At 34.3% G+C, this 24,756-nt stretch overlaps 1 protein-coding gene across 1 annotated transcript in view; it reads left to right on the forward strand.

Annotated features, from left to right (window-relative positions):
* ras (Inosine-5'-monophosphate dehydrogenase ras) overlaps positions 1-24,756 on the forward strand; it is a 128,286-nt gene that overhangs the window by 71,124 nt on the left and 32,406 nt on the right. Inside the window, exons 5-7 of the mRNA XM_090392508.1 lie at positions 7,499-7,705; positions 16,387-16,474; positions 22,644-22,843. Coding sequence (XP_090248634.1) covers positions 7,499-7,705; positions 16,387-16,474; positions 22,644-22,843 — 495 coding nt within the window. The remainder of the gene's footprint in view (positions 1-7,498; positions 7,706-16,386; positions 16,475-22,643; positions 22,844-24,756) is intronic.

Consider the following 24,756-nt stretch of genomic DNA (forward strand, 5'->3'; position numbering starts at 1 on the left):
GCTTAATTAGTGATAGCCTTGGGCCAGCTATCTCTGATTGGGTACCATTGGAGATTGAACTGCCCACTCAGTCTCCAAAAGTTAGATAGGGCTAAAAACGGCCTCGCCTACTCCCTATATATACGGGAATAAAAAGACGTTAGCTGATAGCAGAATATTCAGTGTACATATGTTCTCTTACTAAATTTATTTCTTGCTAACTCTACATCTGTATAATAAAAATTCTTTAATCCTTAATCATGCTTTGTTTATATAATGTTTAAGAAGTGCATATGTATTTAGCTTGAACTAGAATAGAGTTATTTGAATCATGAAAAACATCAGTGCCTTTGTAGTGCAATTGAAAGAACGATGGTATATATTGCACCCTCTGATTGCAAAAGGCCTAACTTTGATGCTTGTTGTTACAAGAGGAATCTTTATGTGGGTTTTTTCATTTGAAGGCAAGCCATATGGAGGTAGCAGGGTTTTTCTCTCAGAAACTCTGATTTCTCATCCCACATACAGGCAAATTGGCCTTCAGAACACACAGAATTTAAGACAAAAAACATTGTTAGTGGTGATGGTGGGTAGATGGTATTGATGGTAGTTGTACGTATTAGGAGAATTAAGTCATGAGGAGAGGGTAGATGTGTGCAGTGGAGTTCTTTCCTGCAATGACTCCTTGGAGGTGTCGCAGAATAATAATAATCTACAAAAAAAAAATATATAAATAAAAATAATGAATAAATGAAACTTTTTTTTTAATATAATCAAAGAACAAAAATCATCTTAGTCGAGGCATTTTCCATCTAGATTTTAACTAGAGAAAATAGCTGTGTCCTCAAACAAACAAACCTCATTTGCTTTATTTTTTCTCTTCAGCAAAAAAAAAAAAAAAAAAAATCTAGTTTTTGATTCAAAATGCACTTGCTCAGCATCTATGATAACTGAATATGACTATCAGATATTCAATATAGAAAGAAAGAAAGAATTAACTATTACTCATAAGTTTTGTCTTCATTATTATGAACTTTATGTATTTACATCATAATTTGATTGGCATCTCTAAAAAATCATGGAATGAAAATAAACATTTGAAGAAGTGAAATTTAGTTTAAAAATCTGTTTTATATATATAGTTTCTGTAGACTTTGATTACCTTATGAATCAATATTAGGCTCTATTTGACCATTGCTTTCACTGTTTAAACAAACTTCAATATAGTGCTGAAATTGAAATAGTAAGGCTTTCTCTTTAATCATTGAAAAAGGTTTTTCTTTTTAATCACTCTAAATATATGAATAGAACTTTTCTTTTTTGAAAGTTTGTCTCTAGGAAAAAATGCTTCCTTCTTGTGTTCTGTCAAACTCTCTCTCTTTCTCTCTCACACAGACACACACGCACGCACATTTGATGCAATGGATTTACTTGACTATATGATGTAATTAAAGCAATTTAATGAATATTTACTGAGAAATACCAACATTGAAAAAATTATTATTTGAATGCGAAACTAGTTGTCTTCTTAGAAGACTTCCTCGGGTGCATAACATGAGAAATACAAAAATATACATTACAAGAGAACAACAGCTATAAATACGTTTGCAAACATATCCCACAGACAGGCAAATTGCTACTTTTTCCCTAGCAGTGTTAATCTGAACATGATGATGGGATGGGGTAGGACTGCCCAGAGAATATCTTGCCCATCATGTGCAGGACCATCTCCAGTTCTATCTTTGCATACAAGTGATATTCTTGATAGTAGGATCCTCACTTGGTGTTAAATAAGTTTCCTACAGACTGAAACAAAAATATTTGTATTTCTACATCAGGTGCTTGATATCTATATTCTAGAGAAATCCACAACAGTCTCATTGTAAATATTTTCATATTGTTTAGGCTTCGTAGATTTGTCTGGTTTCCAGGAGGTTGAGGACTTGCCCTTATTGGGTTTATATTTCTCATTAGATTTTGGGAAGTCTGGTGTACAAGTGTCCATCTCTTCCTCTGAAAACATGTCCAATACATCATCAGATGTGTCAAGATCACCAGATAAGTTAAAGTTGCTTTCAGTGGATACTGAAGTATCCATTTTTCTGTTGATGGGTCTGGTGGTTTGTCTTTAAGTAATAACCTTACATAATTTTTTTCACAAGTAGGTTCTCACCAAATAGAATCACTTTCAGAGGGGTGGCCCATACATCGTATGATTGATGCACTCAACAGAGAAACGGTCACTATCGTGAAGTTCAGATATGGTGAAATTATCAAATAGTGTGAATAGACATGCAAGTTTAAGTTGCTGTTGACATTTTCTTTACTGTTACCTTCTCAGCACAAGATGATCTCAGAGCAGGTGTGGTGATAACTAACTTTCTTCTTGAATCCTGATATGATATGTTCTGTTTTTATTTTTTGAATTTCTTTTTCATCTTTCCACTTCTGACATTCACTTCGGTATGCTGGATGATCTCCTTATTAGTGCGGAGTATGTTCAATATATTTACCACCAGGTTGTAAACTAAATGAAACCGTACTCGATAATCTCAATGCAACTGCCTCAGCCCATACTCCTAATGGGTGATTTTAATGAACATAACACTTTGTGAGGTAGTTTCAGCATGAATAGAAAAGGTCACATCATTGAGCAAATGCTTAACAATCATGACCTCTCCCTTATTAATAACGGAGCAAATACTTTCTTCCACATGCCTACCTGTTCTTATTCAGTAATCGATCTTACAATATGTTCCCCTATCGTTTTTTCACTGCTCACATGAGATGTTTAATGAAAACATATGGAAGAGATCATTTTCCATCTTATCAGTACTATGCCTTCACATATGGAAGAGATCATTTTCCATCTTATCAGTACTATGCCTTCACAGGAACCATGTCCTCTTATCCAGACCCATGTGGGAAATGGACCAGACTGACTGGAATACATTTTTCCATCTTGCAAAATTTAATACTGAAGCAGTCAGCCAAACACCTAAGCAGTGAAGCATGTAACTGATTGTATTGTTCATGCAGCCAATACCACAGCACTTCTAAAAAACATTATTCCAATTTCCACTCTATCAAGAGCATGCGGTATATTTTGTAGATACCCTCCCACAACAAACTTAATAGTATTTAAATGTGCTCGGGCTACAACACATTGTGCGAGTCCTGGATCAATTTACATCATTAATTAATCAAACACCCCATGCAAAAACTGTTTTGGGTCAAGTCTAGAAGATGAAGGGTAGATGTAGAACACATACACACCAGTTGTCTACCTTGAAATAATGGATGTATTATTGCTGATCCCAAAACTGTTGTAGATACTTTGGGCAAAAACTTTTCCAAAATCTCAGCAACAGCCTCATGTTCTCCTGAATTTTTAATATTGAAAGAGCAACAAGAGAAACGGCAATTAAGCTTCTGTATCAAGAGCATAGAACCATACAACCAGCTATTTGTTAAAGGGGAACTCAAAAGAGCCCTTTTGCTATCTCATCCTAGCACAGTTGGCCCTGATGATATCCATTATGAGATGAACAGCACACATCTTCTGTAGTTCTTCTTTTCTTTACTATATATCAGAATATTTAGAGGAAGAGTTTCTGGTCTCTTGGCATAAGTTGATTATCGTTGCTATCCCAAAGCCAGAGAAGGATCCAGGCCAACAGTTGTCATCCCATTGCTCTAACTAGCTGACTTTGTAAGGTCTTGGAGAAATGGTAAACACAAGGCTTCTCTGATACTTAGAAAGCAACAAACTTTTTTCACCACACAGCGTGGTTTTCGTAGACACCGGTCAATCTTGGATCATTTGGTCCATTTAGAAACATAATATAAAACATGCTTTCCTGAAATTTGACATGGAAAAAGCCTATGATACAGCCTGGAGATAGGGGGAAACCTTCCTGTTTTTATTAAGAACTTTCTATCCAGCTATGTGTTCCAAGTCTGAGTGGGTAGCACGTTATCTCGACCATATCATCATTGGCTCTTTGTCATGGGTTCAAGTTATCTGCTGAAAAAATATCTATGTACACTTCTACCAGAAATGCACTCTCCACCCTGATCCTGATTTAAGAATGGGATAAGCTAGTATCCATGTAATTCCAGAGGTCAAGTTTCTGGGACGTCTTTGATACACGCTCGCTTTCTTTACACACACATTGTCATCTTCAGGATAAGTACAGAAAAAAGCATTGAACATCCTCTGCTGAATGGTGCTGATTGATGTTCCTTGCTCCACATTTATCATGCACTTGTACATTCCAAGCTTGATTATGTGTTCCAGGGTTATAGTTCTGCAAGAAAGAGCATGTTGCCGTGGCTGGGTCCCATCAAGGTATCTAATTAGCTACCAGTGCTTTCTGCATTTCACCAGTTTAAAGCCTTTATGTTGAATCAAATGATTCCCTTCTATCTCTTTCTTTAGATGAAAATATGTTTCTTAATTATGTTATAAAAATAAACTCCCTTCCAGATCATCCTACATAGACTATTTTCTCTATGTTGTGAGGTCCTTTATTATACACTCGAGGCTGCCATCCATTCTTTTGATATGTGCGTTAAAGAGGCTATGGAAACTATTGGCGTGAATGCTGACATTAACTGCACCAAACAAAACAGCATTCCTCCATGACAGGCCTACCCCCCATCCTGCAACCTCTCACTTTGTCAACTACAGAAGTCTCATACACTCTCATCTGTCTACTTTTGATTGTTCAGTGCATGTTCAGATTTCTTGCCACATCTATACTGATGGTTCAAGATCAGAGATTTCTGTTGGCTATGTTAATGTTCCCTAACATTACAATCTCTAACCAGATCCACCCAATCTCAGTAACTATACAGCAAAATTGCATGCCATTCAGCTCACACTTGTGCATATCAAAGAAAACTCCCACAGAAGTGTATAATTTACGAGGATGGTCTGAAAAGTTTTCTCAGCCTAACAATGAAAAAATGAATTTATAATTTCAAAATTATTTTTATTTTTCAACATAATCTTCCTTAAGACTAATACATTTATTCCAATGATGCTCCAGCACCATTATCCCGACCCTGTAGTGGTTCTTGGTAAGATATGCAAAATATCCCTCTACAACTGCAATCACCTCTTGATTTGAAGAAAAACGCTGACCAGCGAGGAAGAGATAGAAGTTAGAGGGAGCCAAATTGGGGAATAGAGTGGATGTTACAACAATTCATAGTGCAGATCCCCTAATTTTCCCATTGTCAAAACACCTTTGTGGGCAGGTGCATTGTCCTGATGAAAGATGATTTTTTTCCTTCTGCAAGCCAGGTCTTTTCTCACGAATTTTTTCATCTAGTCTGGTTAAAAGATCGGAATAATATTCCCCGGTTATTGTTTTACCCTTTTCAAGATAATTAATAAACAAAATGCCTTTAGCATTCCAAAACACCAATGCCGTAACCTTTGCTGCTGATGGAACTGACTTTGTTTTCTTTGGTGCTGAACAACCAGCTTCTGTCCACTGGTTTGACTGCTGTTTGGATTCTGGTATGTAATGGTGGATCCAAGTCTCATCCATAGTAATAAATCGATGCACAAAATCAGTTTTATTCTTGTTAAAACACTCAAAGCACTGTTCAGAGATTTTCATGTGAGTTTACGGGCTTACGTATAGGAATATATCCTACATGTTCTTTTGAAAAGCTATATTCTCAGCAATTTCACACACTTTGACTCGCCAGTCATCCAATACCATATTGTGCACTTGATTAATGATTTCTGGTGGCGTTACGCTTTTTGGACATCCTTCATATGGATCATCTTCAAGGCTGGTATGGCCATGTTTAAACTCGACAGCCCATTTTTTAATTGTTGAAAACGAAGGAGAAGAGTGCCCATGAACTTTGAATGAATTTCTTTTGGCGTTAAACCTTTTTTTACAAAGAATTTTATAACCGCACGATACTCAGTTCTATCCATTTCAGGGGATACAGACAACACTTTTGCTTCAGACAGCTGTATAAAATAAACTACTTGATAGAATGACTTGCAATTTCACATGGATGCTTATGACAGATGTACCAACTTAGAAAAAAAAAATCTTGCCGATAGTGTTGCCATCTATGGTCAAGGCCAAGAACTTTTCAGGCCACCCTCATATACAGATTCTTTGAGTTCTTCACAAGCTATCTCCTCCGTGGTGTACAATCCACATCCACTGCTTAGTAAAGTGTTTCAACTCTTGCACAAAATAAAGACCCTTAATTTCTATGTTTGGTTGTTGGATTTCCAGCCACATTGGAATTAAGGGAAATGATATCACAGATGCAGCTACTGGATCAGCTCATACTTTCTCCACCTTCTGTTTGACAGTCCATGATGCCTACAACAAACAGTCCTTTATGACTACACACTGGTTAAAAAATCAAAGTTAATTGCCCAATGGCAATACTCAGTGCAGGAAGCGCTGATGAACAAATTACATGAGATTAAGCCTAACAGTAAACACTGGAAGTCTATTCCCTGCAGGAACAGAAAAGAGGATGTTCTTGCTATTCTCTGCATAGGCCATAGTCATCTCACACATTCTTATTTACTGAGGGCTGATGACCCATCTATGTGTGGGAAATGCATCACCTGTCTTTCCATTAGTTATATTCTAGTGGAGTGCAAGCACTTCACACGAGAAATAACATTTTTGCTTATCTGACTAAATCCTGTACACTCAGTCAGATGTTATCATACAGATTGGCACGTTGCTTTTGGATTTTTAAAAAACATTAATTTCACATTGAAATTTAAACTACACTTCCCTATTTACTGTTCTAATATTTTAAGATTGTCCCGTAAATAACTTAGAATAAATAACTAACCACTATGTCTATCTACGTATCTATCATCAGCAAAGAGAGATTAAAAAAAGCTAGCCTTTTTTTTACAAGGTGGAATGGAACCAGAAAATTAAATCTTTTCCATCATTTTGTATCTTAGAATGAATGTTATCAGCACTAATTTTTTTTTCTTTGTCATATTTTTTTTTTTTACCATACTTTATATTATTGACATCTCTTCTAATAACTTGTATTGGTAAGATACCTCTCCCTTATTCCCAACCATTCTATCATCTCCCACTTTTTTTTTAGCATCCATTTTATTATCTGAGACCTTTCAGTCTAACTTACTGTACAGTTTTCTGTAACACTTCAAATGAATAGATTTATATGTAGTGCCTCTGTGCAGGGTTCATATTTCAAGCTGTTTGGGATCTGTATTGGTTTCATTCCAAGTTAATGATTTTTAATTTTAGCATGGAATGGTAAATCACTGTAGTGGCAAATTATAATTTTCCATTGTACTACAAGAATAAAATGATTCTTAGACCATTTTCCTTAAGCTTTAAAGATTCAAAACTTTAAGTTGAGTGTGAAAAATATTAAACATGATTTTTGTCACTGAAATTAAGATGGTATTAGAATACCATCTTAAATAAATATTGTTATAATTATGTATATTATACCATCTATTTATTATTTTCAGAAATATAAACATGGTTTCATTCGTGATCCACTTGTTCTAGCACCTCATCACAAGGTTCGGGATGTTTTTGATGTTAAAAGAAAACATGGATTTGCTGGTGTTCCTATAACTGAAAATGGACAGATGGGAGGAAAATTAATTGGGATTGTTACATCAAGGGATATTGATTTCATGGGAGAGGATATGTATGATCTTCCTTTATCTCAAGTAAGGAGAAGATTTATTTTTTAGAAGGTATTGATAGTATAAGATTTGATAAATTAACCCTCTAATGCCTTATTCTCCAAGGGCAGCAGGTAGAGCTCTTAACTAATTTTTGGAATTTAGTCAGGACTGAGTCCTACCTACTGCCTGTTTTCACCCATAGCCACATCAAAGCTGAACTCATGGCTATTGATGATTAACCACCATCCAGCCTGGACAAAATAATATGGATACGAAGCACATATTTTTGATATGTTTGATCCGTGTGGGTGGTTAAGGCAGTGGAGCATGAGTATGGCAGACAAGAATTGATTAAAAATAAATTTTGAACTAAATATTTATAGTTCATGATCTGCTTAGGTTTTACTGGTAAGAGGATAGTGCCTTGTGAATGATTCTTTGTATCTTTTGTCTTATGAATCCTTTCAAGAATTCTGATTAAATTTTAATAAGATTTCAAATGCTAAGCTTTGAAATATCAAACAAATATCAAAAAAACAATCTGAAATGGTATACGAGGGGGTACCCAAAAATAACCAGAACCTGAACTTGGCATGTGCTTATTTTCTAGTTACAGATGCTGCTGCTAGGAATCGTGAGTGTGCAGTTTTCTGTACCAGTCTGGCAAGTGGCGTCATCTTGTGTCAGATGATTCGTTGTTCTGACTGGTTTTTTTGTTAGTGCTTACAAGCAAGTTTGGCAATTTTGTGATGGCCGACCATAAAGAATAGTATGTATGAAATTTTGTTTTCTTTTGAGTAAAACTGCAGCTGAAACTATTGTTATGCTTTGGCAAGGCCATTAAGGATGATGCTCTAGGTAAAATGCAATCCATGAGGGGTTTTCCAGTTTGAAAAATGGGGACATGTCAATTGAAGACCAATCATGATCTGGCCGACCTTTGACAAGCAGAAATGATGAAAACATCAAAGGTTTGACAGGCAATCAATGAAGCTCGTCAAAAGATCATTGAACAAGTTTCTGAAGAGACGAATTTGTCATAGTTCATGGCAACAAATTTCAACAGAAGATTTGCAAATGAAACTTGTCTGCTAAATTTGTGACCTGTTTACTCACAGAGGATAAAAAAAAATTGGGTGAACGTTTGCCACAATTTGAGGAAGCAAGTTCTTAATGACCATAACTTTCTTTTAAAAGTTGTGATTGGGGATAAGTCTTGCTGTTATGGTTATGATCCAGAAACAAAACAAGCATCAAGCCAAAGGAAACATGCAAATTCACTGAGACCCAAGAAAGTGTGTCAAGTTCGATCAAACATTAAGACAATGTTGATTTTTTTTTTTTTTGGATGTGAATGGAATTGTACACAAAGAATTTGTTCCTTCTGAACAGTGGATCAACATTTTTATCTCAATTTTTTGAGAAGACTGTGTGATAGTGTCTGATAATGGCTGGAGTAACAGAGACTGGTTGCTGCACCACAACAATGTCCCAGCCCACACAGCCTTGTCTATCCAAGAGTTCTTGATTTAAAAAAAAAAAAAAAAAAAAAAATGGTAGTTGTTCCCCACCCTCCCTACTTTCCTCCTCTCTCTCCATTTGGCTTTTGTTTATTCCCACTGATAAAGAAAACCATGAAAGGGCAGTGATTTGCTGATGTTGATGAAGCGAAAGAAAAGTTGCTGGAGACCATAAACAGTATTCCAGTTGAGCAGTGGAAAAAATGTTGGGAACAAGTGCATTGACTCACATGGAGAGTACTTTGAAGGAGACTAGAATATGGTATTGTTTTATAATAAATTTAGTTTAATCCTTTATCCAAGTGTAAGCAAACAGGGTTTGTGCCTGAAGTATCTTCAAGACTGAGGCAACTCATGGTAAAGGTGGACCAAGCTCTCATCACCCCTTGTCTTAGTATTTCCCATAATGCAAGGCACATCTCCTTGCAGACATGTATAATGCTATGCATTAAGGGAAGGGCCACTACCCAGACTGGTTTCGACCTTTATTGAGGTCTCATTAGTGGGAGCCAGACCCAGAGGTGGTGATACTAAGGCAGAAGCAATGGAGAAGTCATATTTACTTATACGAGTTGCCAAAAGGTGTCTCTCACTTTATTATTAAATTACTCTTGATTTAGAGAAAGATGTTGGAAGTTTTTTTCCACTTGGTTAGACTATAATAAATTTAGTTTAATCCTTTATCCAAGTGTAAGCAAATAAATTTAAATAGACTATAAATTAAAAAGACTATAAACTTGGATAAAGGATTAAACTAAATTTATTATAGTCTAACCAAGTGGAAGAAAACTTCCAACATGGTGTTTGTTCGTTTTTAGCATATATCTTCCCCACTGCTGGGTAAAGGCCTCTCCCATTGTGGGACGGTTGGATCTACTTCTCCCATGGTGACCCGCTCCATCTTGGGAGAGTGTTTACATAGTTGTATGAAATGAATGTGTGACAGTGAAAGACAATCACAAACATCCATGTCCACGGCAGGATTCGAATCTTCAGCCTTTTGGCTGGAGAGCGAATATGCTAACCACTCGTTCAACCAGGCCAGTGAATATGGTATTATAAACTTTAATCAAAATTTTTTTAAGAAAATAATTCTGGTTATTTTTGAGTACCCTTGTAGTTAAACCGAAATGAAGATTAGTAATACAGGTGTTTGCAACAAAAATTGGCAGATAAAAGTCCAGAGTTAGATCGAGACAGGTAGGTTAATGCAATTAGGAATGCATTAACTCTTTTAAGTTAAGTTGATCAAATCAGAGATTTGAAAGTAATAGGTCAGTTTTGAAGAAAGTTGTTAATAGGAAACAAGGCATGAAAAGTTCATCATAAATATCATTCTTTATTTGAAAATAAACTTCTGAAATGAATTATCTTAAATTAGTGACATGGGCAAATTTCAGAACTAAATTTGGACAGTGATAGTTGTTCACTGGCATGAACAGATGGCATCAATGCATTATCATATTAAAAATGAGGATATTAAGAAAGAACTTGACATTGTTAGCATCCAGGGAATGTGTTAGCAGAGCTAATCTCAGGTTGTATATCCTTAAACAGAAAGGGAAATTTAGCAAAACAAGTGTTCTCTGCCAGGAAGACCAAGGTATAAGTGCATTGACACAGTAAAAAGTGCCTTAGAAGTCAAATAGAAGATCTGATAATGTTGGATTCTTCATAGATAACAGATTGATTTGGAGGAAAATTTGGTGATAGGAAGTTAATAATGTAAGTTTTTCATGTAGTACTATCATAATATCCTGTATATCCCTTGAGGTACATGTCAGGAATTTGATGTTGATATGATTCTGCTAATGATTCCATCTGCTCACTTAATTTTTCTCAGAACAAGTGATTTATTATTTATTTCTAACCTAGTTCTCAGATCCATAAGTTAAAACTGATTTGATTACTGTCTTATATATTGCTAGTTGAGTGTTTCGGCTAATTTCTCTTATTTTATATGAATTTACCTAGCTGACTTTTTCCACCATACCATCTTCACTTATTCCGTTGTCCGTTTCCATATTCAATTTGCTGTTTCCACTAAAAGCATGGCTTAAGTAGCTGAAATATTATATTACTTCTATATGTTCTCTGTTGAGAATGCAGTTAGGAAGTTTTCAATGTTTCTGCCATTTTTATAGTTTGGGCTTTTTATTGTTTTCATGCCAAATTTGTTAGATATTATTCAGTTTGGTTAAAGAATCCTGAAGACTTGCACTGAATTTATTTAGTAATATAGCATTATCTTATTGAGGAATACAAAGCATGTTCAAAAATAGACCGAATGTTTGCTATGAAGACTTTATTGCTCATTTTACAACATTTTAAGCACTGTCCCCTTCAAAGTAGTCCCTTCTAGTGGCAGTACACCATTCCCAATGTTTCTTCCATTGTTGGAATGCTTCCTGGAATGCACTTTCTGTGATGGTGTGCAGTTCTCTTATTGCATTTTCCTGAATCTCCTGTATGGTTTGGAAACAATGTCCTTTCAAAGTGATTAAGTTTGGGGAAACAGGAAAAAGTCTGCTGCTGTTAAATCCAGAGAATAGGGTGGATGGAGACACAACAGATGTCTGATGTTTTGCCATATAATTGCAGATGAGGAGTGATGCTTGAGCCAGAGCATTGTTGTGGTGCAACATCCAAGTCTGGTTTTCCCACAATTCAGGGCTCTTCCTGCACACAACATTCCATAAACGTGCTGAAATTTCCTGGTACAACTGTTTACCATCTGACCATGTGCTACTAATTTGGTAATGGACCATGCCTTTCCAATTAAAAAAAATACAACCAACATCAAGGGACCCTTTCCCCACCCACTGCTACGATTGCATCTTGGTTTCAACATCATAGCCATAAACCATATCTCATATCCTGTTATGATGTTCTTAAGAAAGTTTTCATTTGCATTGACAATCAGTTCCTGACTGATTTCAACATGATTCTCTTTCTGATCATCAGTCAACAAACGTGGCATGAAATTGAACTGATGCATCTGAAGTTTTTCATTCAAAATTTGATGGCAAGATACTATGCTGATGTCCACTTTGTCAGCAACTTCTCGGGCAGTTAAACGACAATTTCCACGAATCACAGCATGAACTCTCTCTCGACATGGTCATCGTCTGCTGATGTGGAAGGTTGTCCAGGCCTGGGATCTTCACTGACTGATGTTCTTCCCTTTTTAAAATGCTTAAACCACTCATAGCACTGCGTTTGGCTCATACAGTCCTTCCTGTATGCTTGGTTAAGCAATTAAAATGATTCTGTAAAATTTTTTAAAGTTTAAAGCAAAATTTCACACACTCATGCGTTGTTCTTTAAGCTCTTTCATTGTCACTTTGTCCCTAATCCAACAAACAGCTTGTGCACGTGCTCACTTCAGCGGATGTAACTCGACGACTAATGCTCATAGCAGAACAGGAAAAATGGCAGTTTGTTGTCAAAACCTGTTGCTAGGTGCACTCAGTAGCCACAGCATGCTCTGTGCCAGTTGGCACACTATCTAAAAAATCTTTTTTTTTGAACACTCGTTGTATAGCAAAATACAAAGTTTTATATCTCAAATTTTAATGCCAATTTTTTTCACAATGTGATACGTATAAATCATCGGTTCCCAACCGGTGGTACGCGTACTCCCGGGACTACGTGCTGGGCGTTCAGGGGTACACGAAAAATAATCAGTAATGGTGGAAAAACAAGTAAAGTAAACAAAATGCAAAACGTTAGTTATGGAACAATAAATGTTAAGCTTGAATCACTGCTAATGGAGACACTTCAAAACTAGCTTACATTAGCGAATGATGATTGGTGAGGATGTGGCTATGAATCCCTCTCCCAAACCACTCTTCTACCAATCATTAGCTATTTTAAAAACAAGGGGTACAATTTATAGAAATGGGTTAAAAAGGAGTACACAAGTGAAAAAAGGTTGGAAACCACTGATATAGATGATAAATAAGAGTGGAGGTGGTGTGCATCCTTGTCATACACCTCATCTTGCATGAAGTCATTTTCCTCTACTTCATACTTTGTATCGCTCTGTATAATGTTGCATTTTACCCATATAATTGTAGGAATTTGAAAAGTCTTTCTCTTTGCACCTTGTTTTATGCTTTTTTCCATATATACACAACTTAAATACACATCCTTGTTATATTCCTATGATTTGTCAACTATTTGTCATAAACTGAAAATCTGAACTTTACAACCTCTATTTGGCCTAAACCAATCTTGTTAAAGTGTCTCTTCCACAGTTTTTCTTAGTCTTTTCTCAAGTAAATTTGCATAAATCTTGTCTGAACACTTATTAGAGAAATTTGTTTTATTTCCCTTTTTGTATAGATGGGAACTATGATAGCTCTACACCAGTTATATGGAACTCAACTGTCTCACCAGACCTTCTGCATTATGCAGTATAGCCACTATAAAACTTTTATACCTTCATATTTGAGTATTTCTTGTCAAATATCATTTACTCTACCTACCTTTCCACATTTCAGGCTTTTAATAGTTTTACACCTCAGGTATTGATATGCACTTCTGTTTGTATTCCTTGAATTTTTTCTATCACTACACTGTTAAGACTTGTTTCATTTAAGTCTTTCAAAGTATTTACTTTTGGTGTCCAGAATAGCATTAGTTTCAGCTTTCTTATTCCCTTTATCATCTCCGATTCTTTTTACTGTACTCTTTCCTCCATTTCTGAGCTCTTTCAATAGCTTCCAGAACATTTTGCCACATTCTTGATATTTATCTTCTATATTCTAACCAGTCTTCCTATTACTTCTTTAGCTACTTTCGCACATAGCTTAGATCTTATATTTTTCTCTGTATTCTTTTAGGGCATCTGCTGAGTTACTTTTTAGGAACATTTTTTTTTTTTCCAAAAAAGGACTGCTTCTTTAAAATTTGTCCACTGTGAGGTTCCTATTTTTATCTTTGCAGACAGCCAGCTTCATCACATGCCTTTACAGCTGAATTAATCAATATTTTCTTCGGTGTTTGCCATCTTTTTTGGTTTATCATTTTGAACATGTTTATGTTTTTTCTTGAATAATGTTTGTATAGTCAAGTCTACTTTTACAGTTCACTTGTAAAAGTTGCTGAACTTTTTAAAACTTTCTGACATATTGTTCTTTTCAATGTGATATTCATTTTTATCCTACTTGGAACTACCTGATGACTTCAGTTTCAAATCCTCTGTATATTTACTTTCATATCCTGAACCAGTATGAAGATAATTGCTATCAACAATAATATGGTTAGTGAGTTTGTCTTCTCTCAGTGTGAATTTATGCACTAGTCCATGTCCTGAACAGAAAATCAACAGGTATTTATCATTATCAGTGTCATCCTTTTCTCTAAATTTTATGAAAACATTTCTGTATGCCTGCTGTTTATATTTCAAACAAGGACCAGCTTTTCTTAATCTCTGTGTGTGCCAGCTGCTTTCCATAATCATCATTATCATCATCATACTTTTCATGGATTTAGGCCTGCAGTGAATGGCCTGTTCCTGTCTCAGAAGTCATCGTTGAATCTGTTTATAGGACGTCCTGGTTTTCTTTTTCCTAATGGTTTGTAATTTAATGCTTGTTTTGATAATCTTTCTGTTTTCATTCTTTCAATGTGTTCCATCCATTTATGTTTATATTTCTTTATTTTTTCTGTTACTGATTCCTTGTTCAGTTCTTTCATAATTTCTTTTGTAATTGAATAGAGTATACTTTGCAGTTTTTCTCATAAACTTCATTTCAACTGTTAATAATCTTTGTCTGTTTGTTTTTATCATCCATGCCTGCCATAATGACTTGAAAAATTCCTCCACTTCATTAGGCGAGCTTTCTGGGGTATACATAGGTACAAATGTGTCATTGTTCAATTCCTTATGTTTAAGTTTGCACACATAACTTGCTTGAAGTTGCCCTCCATTCAGGAGATTTATCTGCATGCTTGGTGTGGGATGCTATTGCTACTCCTTCCTTTACTTGATTATCATTTCCCAAATAAAACACCTTATATATTTATTTAGTAGGATCTTGCCTATTTTCACCTTCTTTGTGTCAGTAACAACCTTGTCCAAGTGGTACTTTTCTAGTCCTTCAGCAAATTATGCTGATGGTGCCTATCTTCAATTCTTCTGTGTTTGTTCCAGCAGCTGACTTCCACACCCTTGTTTCTCTGACAAACAGCAGGGACCTTGTTTAACTGGACAATGGCTCAACTGACATGAAATTTCCTAACATACCATCATGTTTATTTCTGGTTTAAACCAACACAAAATATAAATTTGTCGGCTAAGTGACAAATTTCCTGGCCCCATCCTTACTCCTTTAAAGTGTTAGAGGAGTTATTACACTTTACAGAAGTTTAATAGCTTGTTCTGATCCATTTATCTAGTATCCAGTGGATACCTATTAAGGTGCACCATGTAAGGGTGAATTTTGGATGTTAGGTCAAAAGCCTCATTTGGTTCTCTACATTACTTAAATATATGTGGTCTCCTCCTGGTTAAATGACTGTAACCCATATTAATTTATATATTATATATAAACTACTTGGTCGAGGATAAATATAAGTATTTAAGTCTTTCAGCCTGATAACTTTTTTTTTATGCTGCAGAAGAAAGGTCACTATAGGTTTGATTCTAGTTGCTAACTTGAACATTTTTTTTTCAGCTTGCCCCCAAGTTATATGATGGTTTGGTGCAGGCAAAGGAATGTTAACTCCACAACTCATTAAAATTGATTGTAGAACTCTCACTATTTTCATGCAATCATGATATATTGAAACACGATATGGTGGTAGTTGGTTACTATACTCATAAGTTCTGCCATAGGGCGAGAAATGAGCTCAATCAATTACCAATTGTGAAGAAAGGCAAATTCTGGCTGTTTTTTTTTTTATTTTATTTCATTTTATTTTTTATTTTTAAAGCTCTGCTTACTACTTTAAAGTTTTGTTGGAGAAGCAAGCTATTAAACTTTACAGAGCTAATTTAATAGCTTGCTCTGATCCATAGTTCATACTCTTATGTCACACATATACACTAAATGACTTTGGCCATTCAGTTGAAATTTTTGCATATTTTTACCTTCTTGTCTGATAGTATTCCTTATTTATAACAGACATTATTTTCTTAAGTTTATATCAATATAAAGTTCTAGCGGTTATGTAGCTTTCTAATTATATTTTTAGGTGATGACAAAAAGACAAGATTTAGTTGTGGCACCTTCTACAGTAACCTTGAAAGAAGCAAATGAAATTCTTCAAAGGAGTAAAAAAGGTAATTAGTGTTTGCACCTTTTGTTTTCTTTTGTTTTTTATTAGTTATTATATATTGTCAAAAAATAATTTTAGTGGGTTTCTCATTTCTCCAGTTGATAAGAAAACTTATGTAATTAACAGGTGCTCAGTAATAATATGACCTGACTTTTCCTTGAGACTAGACAGTAGAACTTGCAAGATATACACTGTGCACTTCCCGTATACAGAGGCAGCATGTTTTTTACCTTCAGGAAATGGCTTTGTTATCTATAAAGTATGCATACTGACACCAGAGTAATGTGCAGTGTAGAGACATAACACACTTGCCTCATAGCTTTAGTTAATTGCTTTGGTGTAATGTTAAACAATTGCAACCACGTGCACACACCATGGTCTGCATTATCTTTAATTTTAGAGTACTTAATTTTGATATCAAAATATATTATGTGTTAACTTTATTTTTTGTTTTATGATCCTGTTCATTTATGATATTACAGTATACTTTATTTTAATATACAACTCTTGCTACACCACTGTTTAAAATGGCATATAATGCTTGTAGGAATATCAGGACAAATAAAGACAGGAAATAGATTGTTCCCCCACTAATGTTGTATTTAGCTCATTGTGTAAATTGATAAAATATGGCAAAAAGGAAAAAAAAAGATCCTTTATTTAAATAAAAAATTTAAGTGCTTTTCTAAGCGAAAGTTTTTGGCCATCTTGTGTGATGCAAAGGTTACTCTTATTTGCATAAAGTTTGTGCGAGTGTGTACACATTAAGTTTTTCAGTGCAGGTGAGAGCACCGTGAGAAAGGTTAGTGATATAGATGAATTTCATTATCCAGTGTGTGCCTACCACTCCACTTATTGGAGGTCTGAAGTGGCTTATAAAAGTTAGTTGTTTGGTCTCTTGAATGAGGTTTCCAGATGGTAACAATAAATAAATAAATAAAATTGGAAAAAAAAAAAAAACTTAGCCCATTCACAGTACAAATGTACTATTGATTTGAAAATCTTTCATTGGTGGGAGCCACATGAAAAAAAAAAGAGCAAGTATGTGTAAACTGTGGGATGTTTTGCAATTTCACAGAACTGGAAGGGTTAATTTTTTTTTTAGGTTTTTTGATTTATGTAATATTTTCATAGCTTTTTGCATTATTTTAATAGAAAATGGCTTTTGTTTGTTTCACTGAACCTTTAGTTCAATGAAACAAACAAAATATGCATAATGAGTATGCCTTGATTTTTCAGGCTCCTGTATCTTATATAATCTTGATGTTGTTCTAAGCAAAAAAAAGCCAACTTCCCTACTTGATCATATGATAAACTACAGAAACAAGGAACAGAATAGATGTCATCCTTTGACTTTTTCTAGTCACAGAGAACAAAACTAAAGTGAAAGGTTGTGCAAAGAAAATTCTGCGGCGCAGCGCAGCCACTTTGTCGGTGATGTTCTTGGTGTAAGGCAGTGTGATTGCATTCTTGAAATCTTGTTTAAGTAAGAGTTGCAGGAGATGTATTAAGAATTTTTCTGATCATCTTGGGTTCAAAACCATTATATGTGAGGTTCTGTTTAGTAGTGCAGTTCTTCATTCTTTTTAATTGACATACTTGATATATTGTATGTCCTGTCTCGGAAAGTTTTAATTATGCCTATCTTTTGCAACGGATGGTGGTGTGAAGTGGCATTTAAAAATCTTCCTGTTGTGGGAGATTGTCTGTATATGGGGAAGGATAACCTTTTTTCCCTCTTCATTTATTTCAAGGAAAGGTAATTTTTGTGCTGTTTTAATTGCTTATTTTTAATAAATTTATATTACCTTATTTATATTACCACACTGTAATATAAATAAGGTGTGGTCTCAACACCACAAACTTCCTAAAGTTCTGAAACTCTTTTGAATAAACAGAACCTAAATAAGTACAATTGCTTTACCTCTTCCTGAGCTTTTTGTGGTCTCAACACCACAAACTTCCCAAAGTTCTGAAACTCTATCGAATAAACAGAACCTAAATAAGTACATTTGCTTTACCTCCTCCTGAGCTGGGAATTTCTTATCGACAACTACTCCTCATAGTTTTTATGTATGATATGCATAATTGATTTGCTGTTATTTCTCTCAGATTTGGATAGTTTTTGCTAGTTTTTCTCATCCATTGCAGCAAATACTCTTTTCACCTTGAGGATGGCTGAAATTTTTATTGTATAATTTTATCACAAGTGATTTTTATCATGTCTTTGCCTTGCATTTATTCCACACCAATTATCCTGATGTTTTCACTATCTTGTCTGAGTCATCTGTATTCTAACAAACCTATTTTTGATATCCTGTTGTCAGTATTTCTTCTTGGACTGATTTGTTTCCATATTATGGAAATAACCTTGCTGTTTCCATGTAGAACTAGCTTAGCTCCTGCATGATGAAAGTGTAACAAGTCCAAAAGTGTGGGAGGGGAGGGGGGATAAGAGGTTAGGAAGTAATAACCTGCTCCGATGATTAGAAGTAGATGGAATGAAAGAGGATGATATGTTGGTTCAGTGGGTTTGAAGCTTAACTTTTTATGAATAATCAGCATTAGTTTTAGTTTTTACAAGCTTCAAGTGGAGGCAATGGTGGTTGATTCCTCAGGCAAGGTACTAATAAAGATAAGAAAATACATAAGTGGTATTGAACAGAGTTCTCTTTCTAAAACACATGCTTGATTGATGAAGATGTCTGCTTTTTTTTATATATCTTTTCCAAAACTTCTAAGCATTGTTTCTATCTCTTATTTTTGATGCCAAGTCTTAACTGAACTTTGTACTTCTTTTCTCTTATGGTTTTTGCTTATCTTGATGTAACTTGCTAACTTGTTTGCATTTTTGTGCTAGACAAAAATTTTGAAGTTCTCTTTTTATAATGATAATCCTGTACATGAGATTGTCAATGTACAATACAGTAGTACTGTGATTGGGCAGAAAAATTGCAAAAATTGTTCTGTCTCATAGAACAGGAAATAATTACAAGGGTGGGTCTTCTCTTTAATTTAATATAAAAAAAAAAAAAAAATCTCGGATGACCAGGAGTCTTATTCACAATTTTCAACTATTCTTGACATTTTCTCAGTTCTGCCTAAACCCTGCATTGATCAATTTCTAATGCATATTAGAGAAGAGAAGAGAAGCAGTTTTTAGATGCTTGGTATATTGAATGCTAGTTAAACCTGATGTGTTCAAGTATGTCCAGCTGAAACTGTTACTTTAATTCTCTTAGAAACTGAGAATTAAGTTATGATGCTAATTGGTAGATTTTCTAGAAATGCCAGTTAAGTTCATTTCAATCCTTTTATCTTCTCTTTCATTGTTGAATGAAATTGTGGTAAACTCATCCTATATTTTACAATTATTGTAAATTACTGGTAAAAATGTGTGGATTTTCTTTCAATTGGAGACTGACAGTCAAAATATAATCAAATTGTCTAAAACTGTACATTCATTATGAGGATGCAGACTTGCCTGGTTAAACTTGAAAAGTGGTACCAGCTACTAGAACAACTTAACATAACTATTGTTGGAAGCATAAATTGAAAAGTGAGTTCAATTATTAAAAGTCCAAAAATATCATGCTGACATAATTGGTGTTATTTAGAAATGGAGGATTTAAAAGTACATTTGTTTACCTTCTGGTTTCCATTGAAGCTACCAGCAAAAAGGAAGAAACCTAATTCTTTGAGCTATAAATGATAGAGAACAATGCTCTTGTTAGGAATCTGAACTGCAAATTCCTAAAAAGCTGCATTCCTAAGTGAAATGCAAATGGCAGAGGTTAGAATAAATCTTTGGAGTACATGTGTAGAGCTAATAGTGAGAATGGCAAGTATCCACTGAATTTCTGCTCTAACGCAGATTAGTTATTACTAGCACCACAATATTTGCATAAATTCACATATACAGAACACATACAAGACCATATCTCTTTGCATTACAAACCATTCTGGGCAGAAACTTTAGTGCCATATATGGTCAAGTAGTAAATTACCATGCATTGAAACCTGTGGTACTTCCATAGTAAGTACTTCCTTACTAAGAAATACCATAGTAAGTAATTTATTAAACATTTACAGATATTTGCATAGAAAGAACATTAAATAAAAAGTGAATACTACTAAACCGGAAATGTATGCAATAGGAATGGAAATTTTTGCTGTATGCAGTCATGAAATTGTAGGATAAATGCTAATGGCAATCATAAGATTCTATGCAATCTTATGGCAATCTATTGGCAATCATATGATTCTATTGGCAGTCATAAGTTTTTGATTCCCAGTAGTGTGTATTTTAGCAATTTCACGATCGCATCTGTCAAAAGGATTTCAGTTGTTATTGCATGCATTTCATCCACTGGCTGTATTCAAATATCTTTTATTATGTCTACACAGAGGTTTTTATAGTGTATAGCAATCTCTGGTTTTGAGTTGGATAAAAGTGTTATTCTGAAAAGAACAATTTACATACAGTCAAAGCAAGAGCCACCATATCTCATTTTGTTTCATTGATGTCCTTTATTTGGAAAGACTAGGTTTAAATCCTGTCTGGAATGTGAAAAACTTTATCAAGGCTTTTCACTTGATGAGTTGGCCTTATATGGAGGTAGCATGATTTCCTTTCCAGAAAAGACTACGAAAATAAGTAAAATTTTATTTAGGGACAAATGGCAAAATTTAAAATAAATTCTTAAAGCACTGAAAAAAATAGTATGTAAAAATACATTCCCTTGTGGATTCAAAAAATTGACGAAGCAGTCCATTAAAATATCATATTGAAATCAAATCTCTTTTGGCGAGTTTTGTGCCTTTTTTACACATTTACTCTGCCATCAGTTAATCCTTTTATAGTGAAAGATAAGAGGACAAATCTGTTTTATATTAACTGCTTCACAAAACAGTAACAATTTAAAAGTGAAATTCTCCAGTTAGAAATTCACTCAGTCTCTAAAAGTTAGGACTGAAACAGCCTTGCCTACTCCCTATTGGGAATAAAAGGCATTAGTGGATTTAGTTTATTTTTTTAGAAATTAATACTGACAAAAATATACTTGTTTCACTACTCAATTCATAGTTTAGCAAACATTTGATGTTTCATTTTTTAGGTTTGTTAGTTTATGATGCTTTGAGAGAAAGAGAGAGCGAGCAAGTAACTTGCCATGATAGCCCCTATCATGAGCAATGTGGATTACGGCACTCATTTATATACAAGAATGTTTGTGCTGAAGTATTGTCAGTTATTATCATAACATCTGTATAACTTACAATATATGGTATTTTTTGAATATTGTTGCTAGTGTGATGATAGTAGCAGTTATAAAAAATATGCATGGATATCTGAGATGAATAACATTTATATTATGATTCAATGAAAATTTTATATGAAAATTGAACTGTGAAAATTGAACTGTTTATTCAGTCTCCAAAAGTCAGGACTAACACAGCCTTGCCTACTCCCTATAGGGAATAAAAGGCATTAGTGAATTTAGTTTATTTTTTAGAAATTAATACTGACAAAAAATATACTTGTTTCACTACTCAACTCATAGTTTAGCAAACATTTATTTCATCTTTTAGGTTTATTAGTTAATGTTTATGATGCTCTGAGAGAGAGCAAGCAACTTGCCATGATAGCTCCTGTCATAAGTAGTGTGGATTACGTACTCATTTATATGCAAGAATGTTTGTGCTGAAGTATTGTCATAATATCTTTATAACTTATAATATATGGTGTCTTTTGAATATTGTTGCTAGTGTGATGATATAGCAACAATTATAAAAATATGCATGAATATCTGGGATGGATAACATTTATATTTAGATTCAATGAAAATTTTATATTCATTTACCTTATTAGAGGCACTGTTGAGTTCTACAGTGCAAGTGTTACATTATTGTAATAAGTACTATAATGTGCTAACATGTATGTGTTATGCAGTTTTTTTATAAACTGCATAGCATATAATACATCACATATTTTCATGTGCATGTGCATTACACTGCAATTTTATTGCTTGAAAGAAGTTGGAATATGTGTCAGTTTGCTAGTCTTTCGCATATTTCTTAAGTGGAGTCAAATTTTTTTATGGACAAATTTTATACATTCTCTTTGTAACATTTGTAGTAATTGAAGAAGTGGTAATTTTATTTGTTTACATTAGGAAAGCTTCCTATTGTTAGTGATAAAGGAGAACTTATTGCTCTCATTGCCCGTACTGACCTTAAAAAAAGTCGGTCATTTCCACATGCTTCTAAAGATGAAAACAAGCAATTGTTAGTTGGAGCTGCACTTGGTACAAGGGAGCATGACAAACAAAGATTGGAGTTGTTAGTACAGTCTGGTGTAGATGTTATAGTCCTAGTAAGTTTTACTCTTTTCATTTGAAATTTTACTTTAAATTTCACTCAGAAGATTTGCAGATACAATCTAGATAAAATTAAGCTTTCCTGGATGTTGACTTCAGAAATATTATGTGAGAAGCCTTAAAGATTAAATCGTGCTTTAGATTTGGAAAATGAAAAACTGAAGTTATACCTGTTCAACATCTAACTGAATAGTTTGCAGCAAACAATTTAACTTTTCTCCTCAAACTTATTATCCAGCTAACTTACTCATTTTTTTGTCTTCTTTCCCCTCATTATTAATTAGAAACAAACAATTAAGTGATAAAATTGACAACTGTTAAAAACAGATTATCAATTTTATATGCCTTCTATTGTTATTAAACTTTACAGGAAGGATACCACTGCTGTTTGCTCTTCCTCCTTTCTCTCTTTTGATCTTATGATATTATGCATACAGTAAATACACTAATGGTACAATGAATTGCAATTTTTTGAAATTGTGTTATAGTACGCCCACATTTTGTAGAGCTTCGCTTGGCTTGGTGCCAAGAATAGTCAGTTCATGCTGAAGGGGAGAAAGAAATGAAGGACGTACAAATTGCTCGCCAACATGCGAAATCATGTGCTTTATGGATAAAATTTTCCAACTGTTATAAAAGCAAAATAGTTACCGCTTTAAAAACTACAATGATCATAAAAGAGAAGTTAATTTTCCAAGTGTAATAATAAACAACTCATCCCAGAAGATGGATTGATTACCTTATCGGAATGGATTCTCTTTTTTGTGACATGCGCACACGGGTCGAAGGGTCTCGAATTTGTGGGTGTACTATACTAGTAAAATAAGAATGGTTAACATACTTTGATTACAATTAAATTATGCTCAGCTGTGAGCAGCTTTAAATAAAAATTCATCTGGAATTTCCTGCATTTCCTTATTCTCGATATGCTTTATTTTCTTTCATAAAGATAAAAAAATATGACTGACAAACTGATTAGAAAATATAACAAACCCTTCTTACCTTGGTGATGCAAGAAACATTAGTTTTTCAACTGAAAGAGAGTTACCCAGTCTCATGCAGAGGTGTTAGGCTCTACTCCATAGAAACATAATTTTTTTTTTACTTTGCCTGCAGTTAAGACATTATATACAGACCTTGTGACTCTACTAGATTTCACCATAATTCCAACCCAACTCAACCTCTTTTCCTTTGCTGCACTTTTGATATGTTAAATAATCAGCATATTATGGAATTGCATTGCCAAAAATGAAGCTAGAAGAAAAAATTGTTTAATGTTCATGCACAGTTGTATAAAATTTACAGAAGGAGATCTAGAAATAATTAACCTATTTTTGCTTGTTAAAATAAAGGGAAGCAGAGAAACCTGGAGCTGATTATTAAGTGAACATGTCATTTTCAAATGAGGAGCAGAAATAAAGAAATTAAATCATTACAAAATTCAAGCATAATATTTTATTGAATGCCAATTACAAAATAACAAGCATGAGATTGTTCTGGGCTATTGAAATTGAATAATTCAAAACACGTTTATTTGTTGAGCTTCAGCCATATGCTGATGGTCAACTGATGTTGAAACACATAAAGCATAATTATCATGTAAGGAATTTAACCATTTCCTTTGGAGGGAGGGAAACTAGTTTTGACAAGTTGTTGGGAGTATTGTTGAAATAATTGACTTGCTGGAGTTCTTTAATTTGACCATAAATTCAGAGACGAGGTTTTTTTGCTTTTATGTAATTAGTAGCATTTGATTCTTTCATTGGATGGTATGCTTGTTAGGCAAAGCACACATTCCCATATTTTGAGTAAGTCAGAGAATGAAAAATATCTCATCTTGATATGTGCTAGGAACATCTTTGGCCCTTTTTCATCTGCCACAGAATCCTGACACAATTTGTCACTAACC

The sequence above is a fragment of the Typopeltis vanoorti genome, chromosome 5, assembly GCF_054136105.1.
Source record: "Typopeltis vanoorti isolate ZY-2024b chromosome 5, IOZ_Tvanoo_1.0, whole genome shotgun sequence".
Lineage (NCBI taxonomy): Eukaryota > Metazoa > Arthropoda > Arachnida > Uropygi > Thelyphonidae > Typopeltis > Typopeltis vanoorti.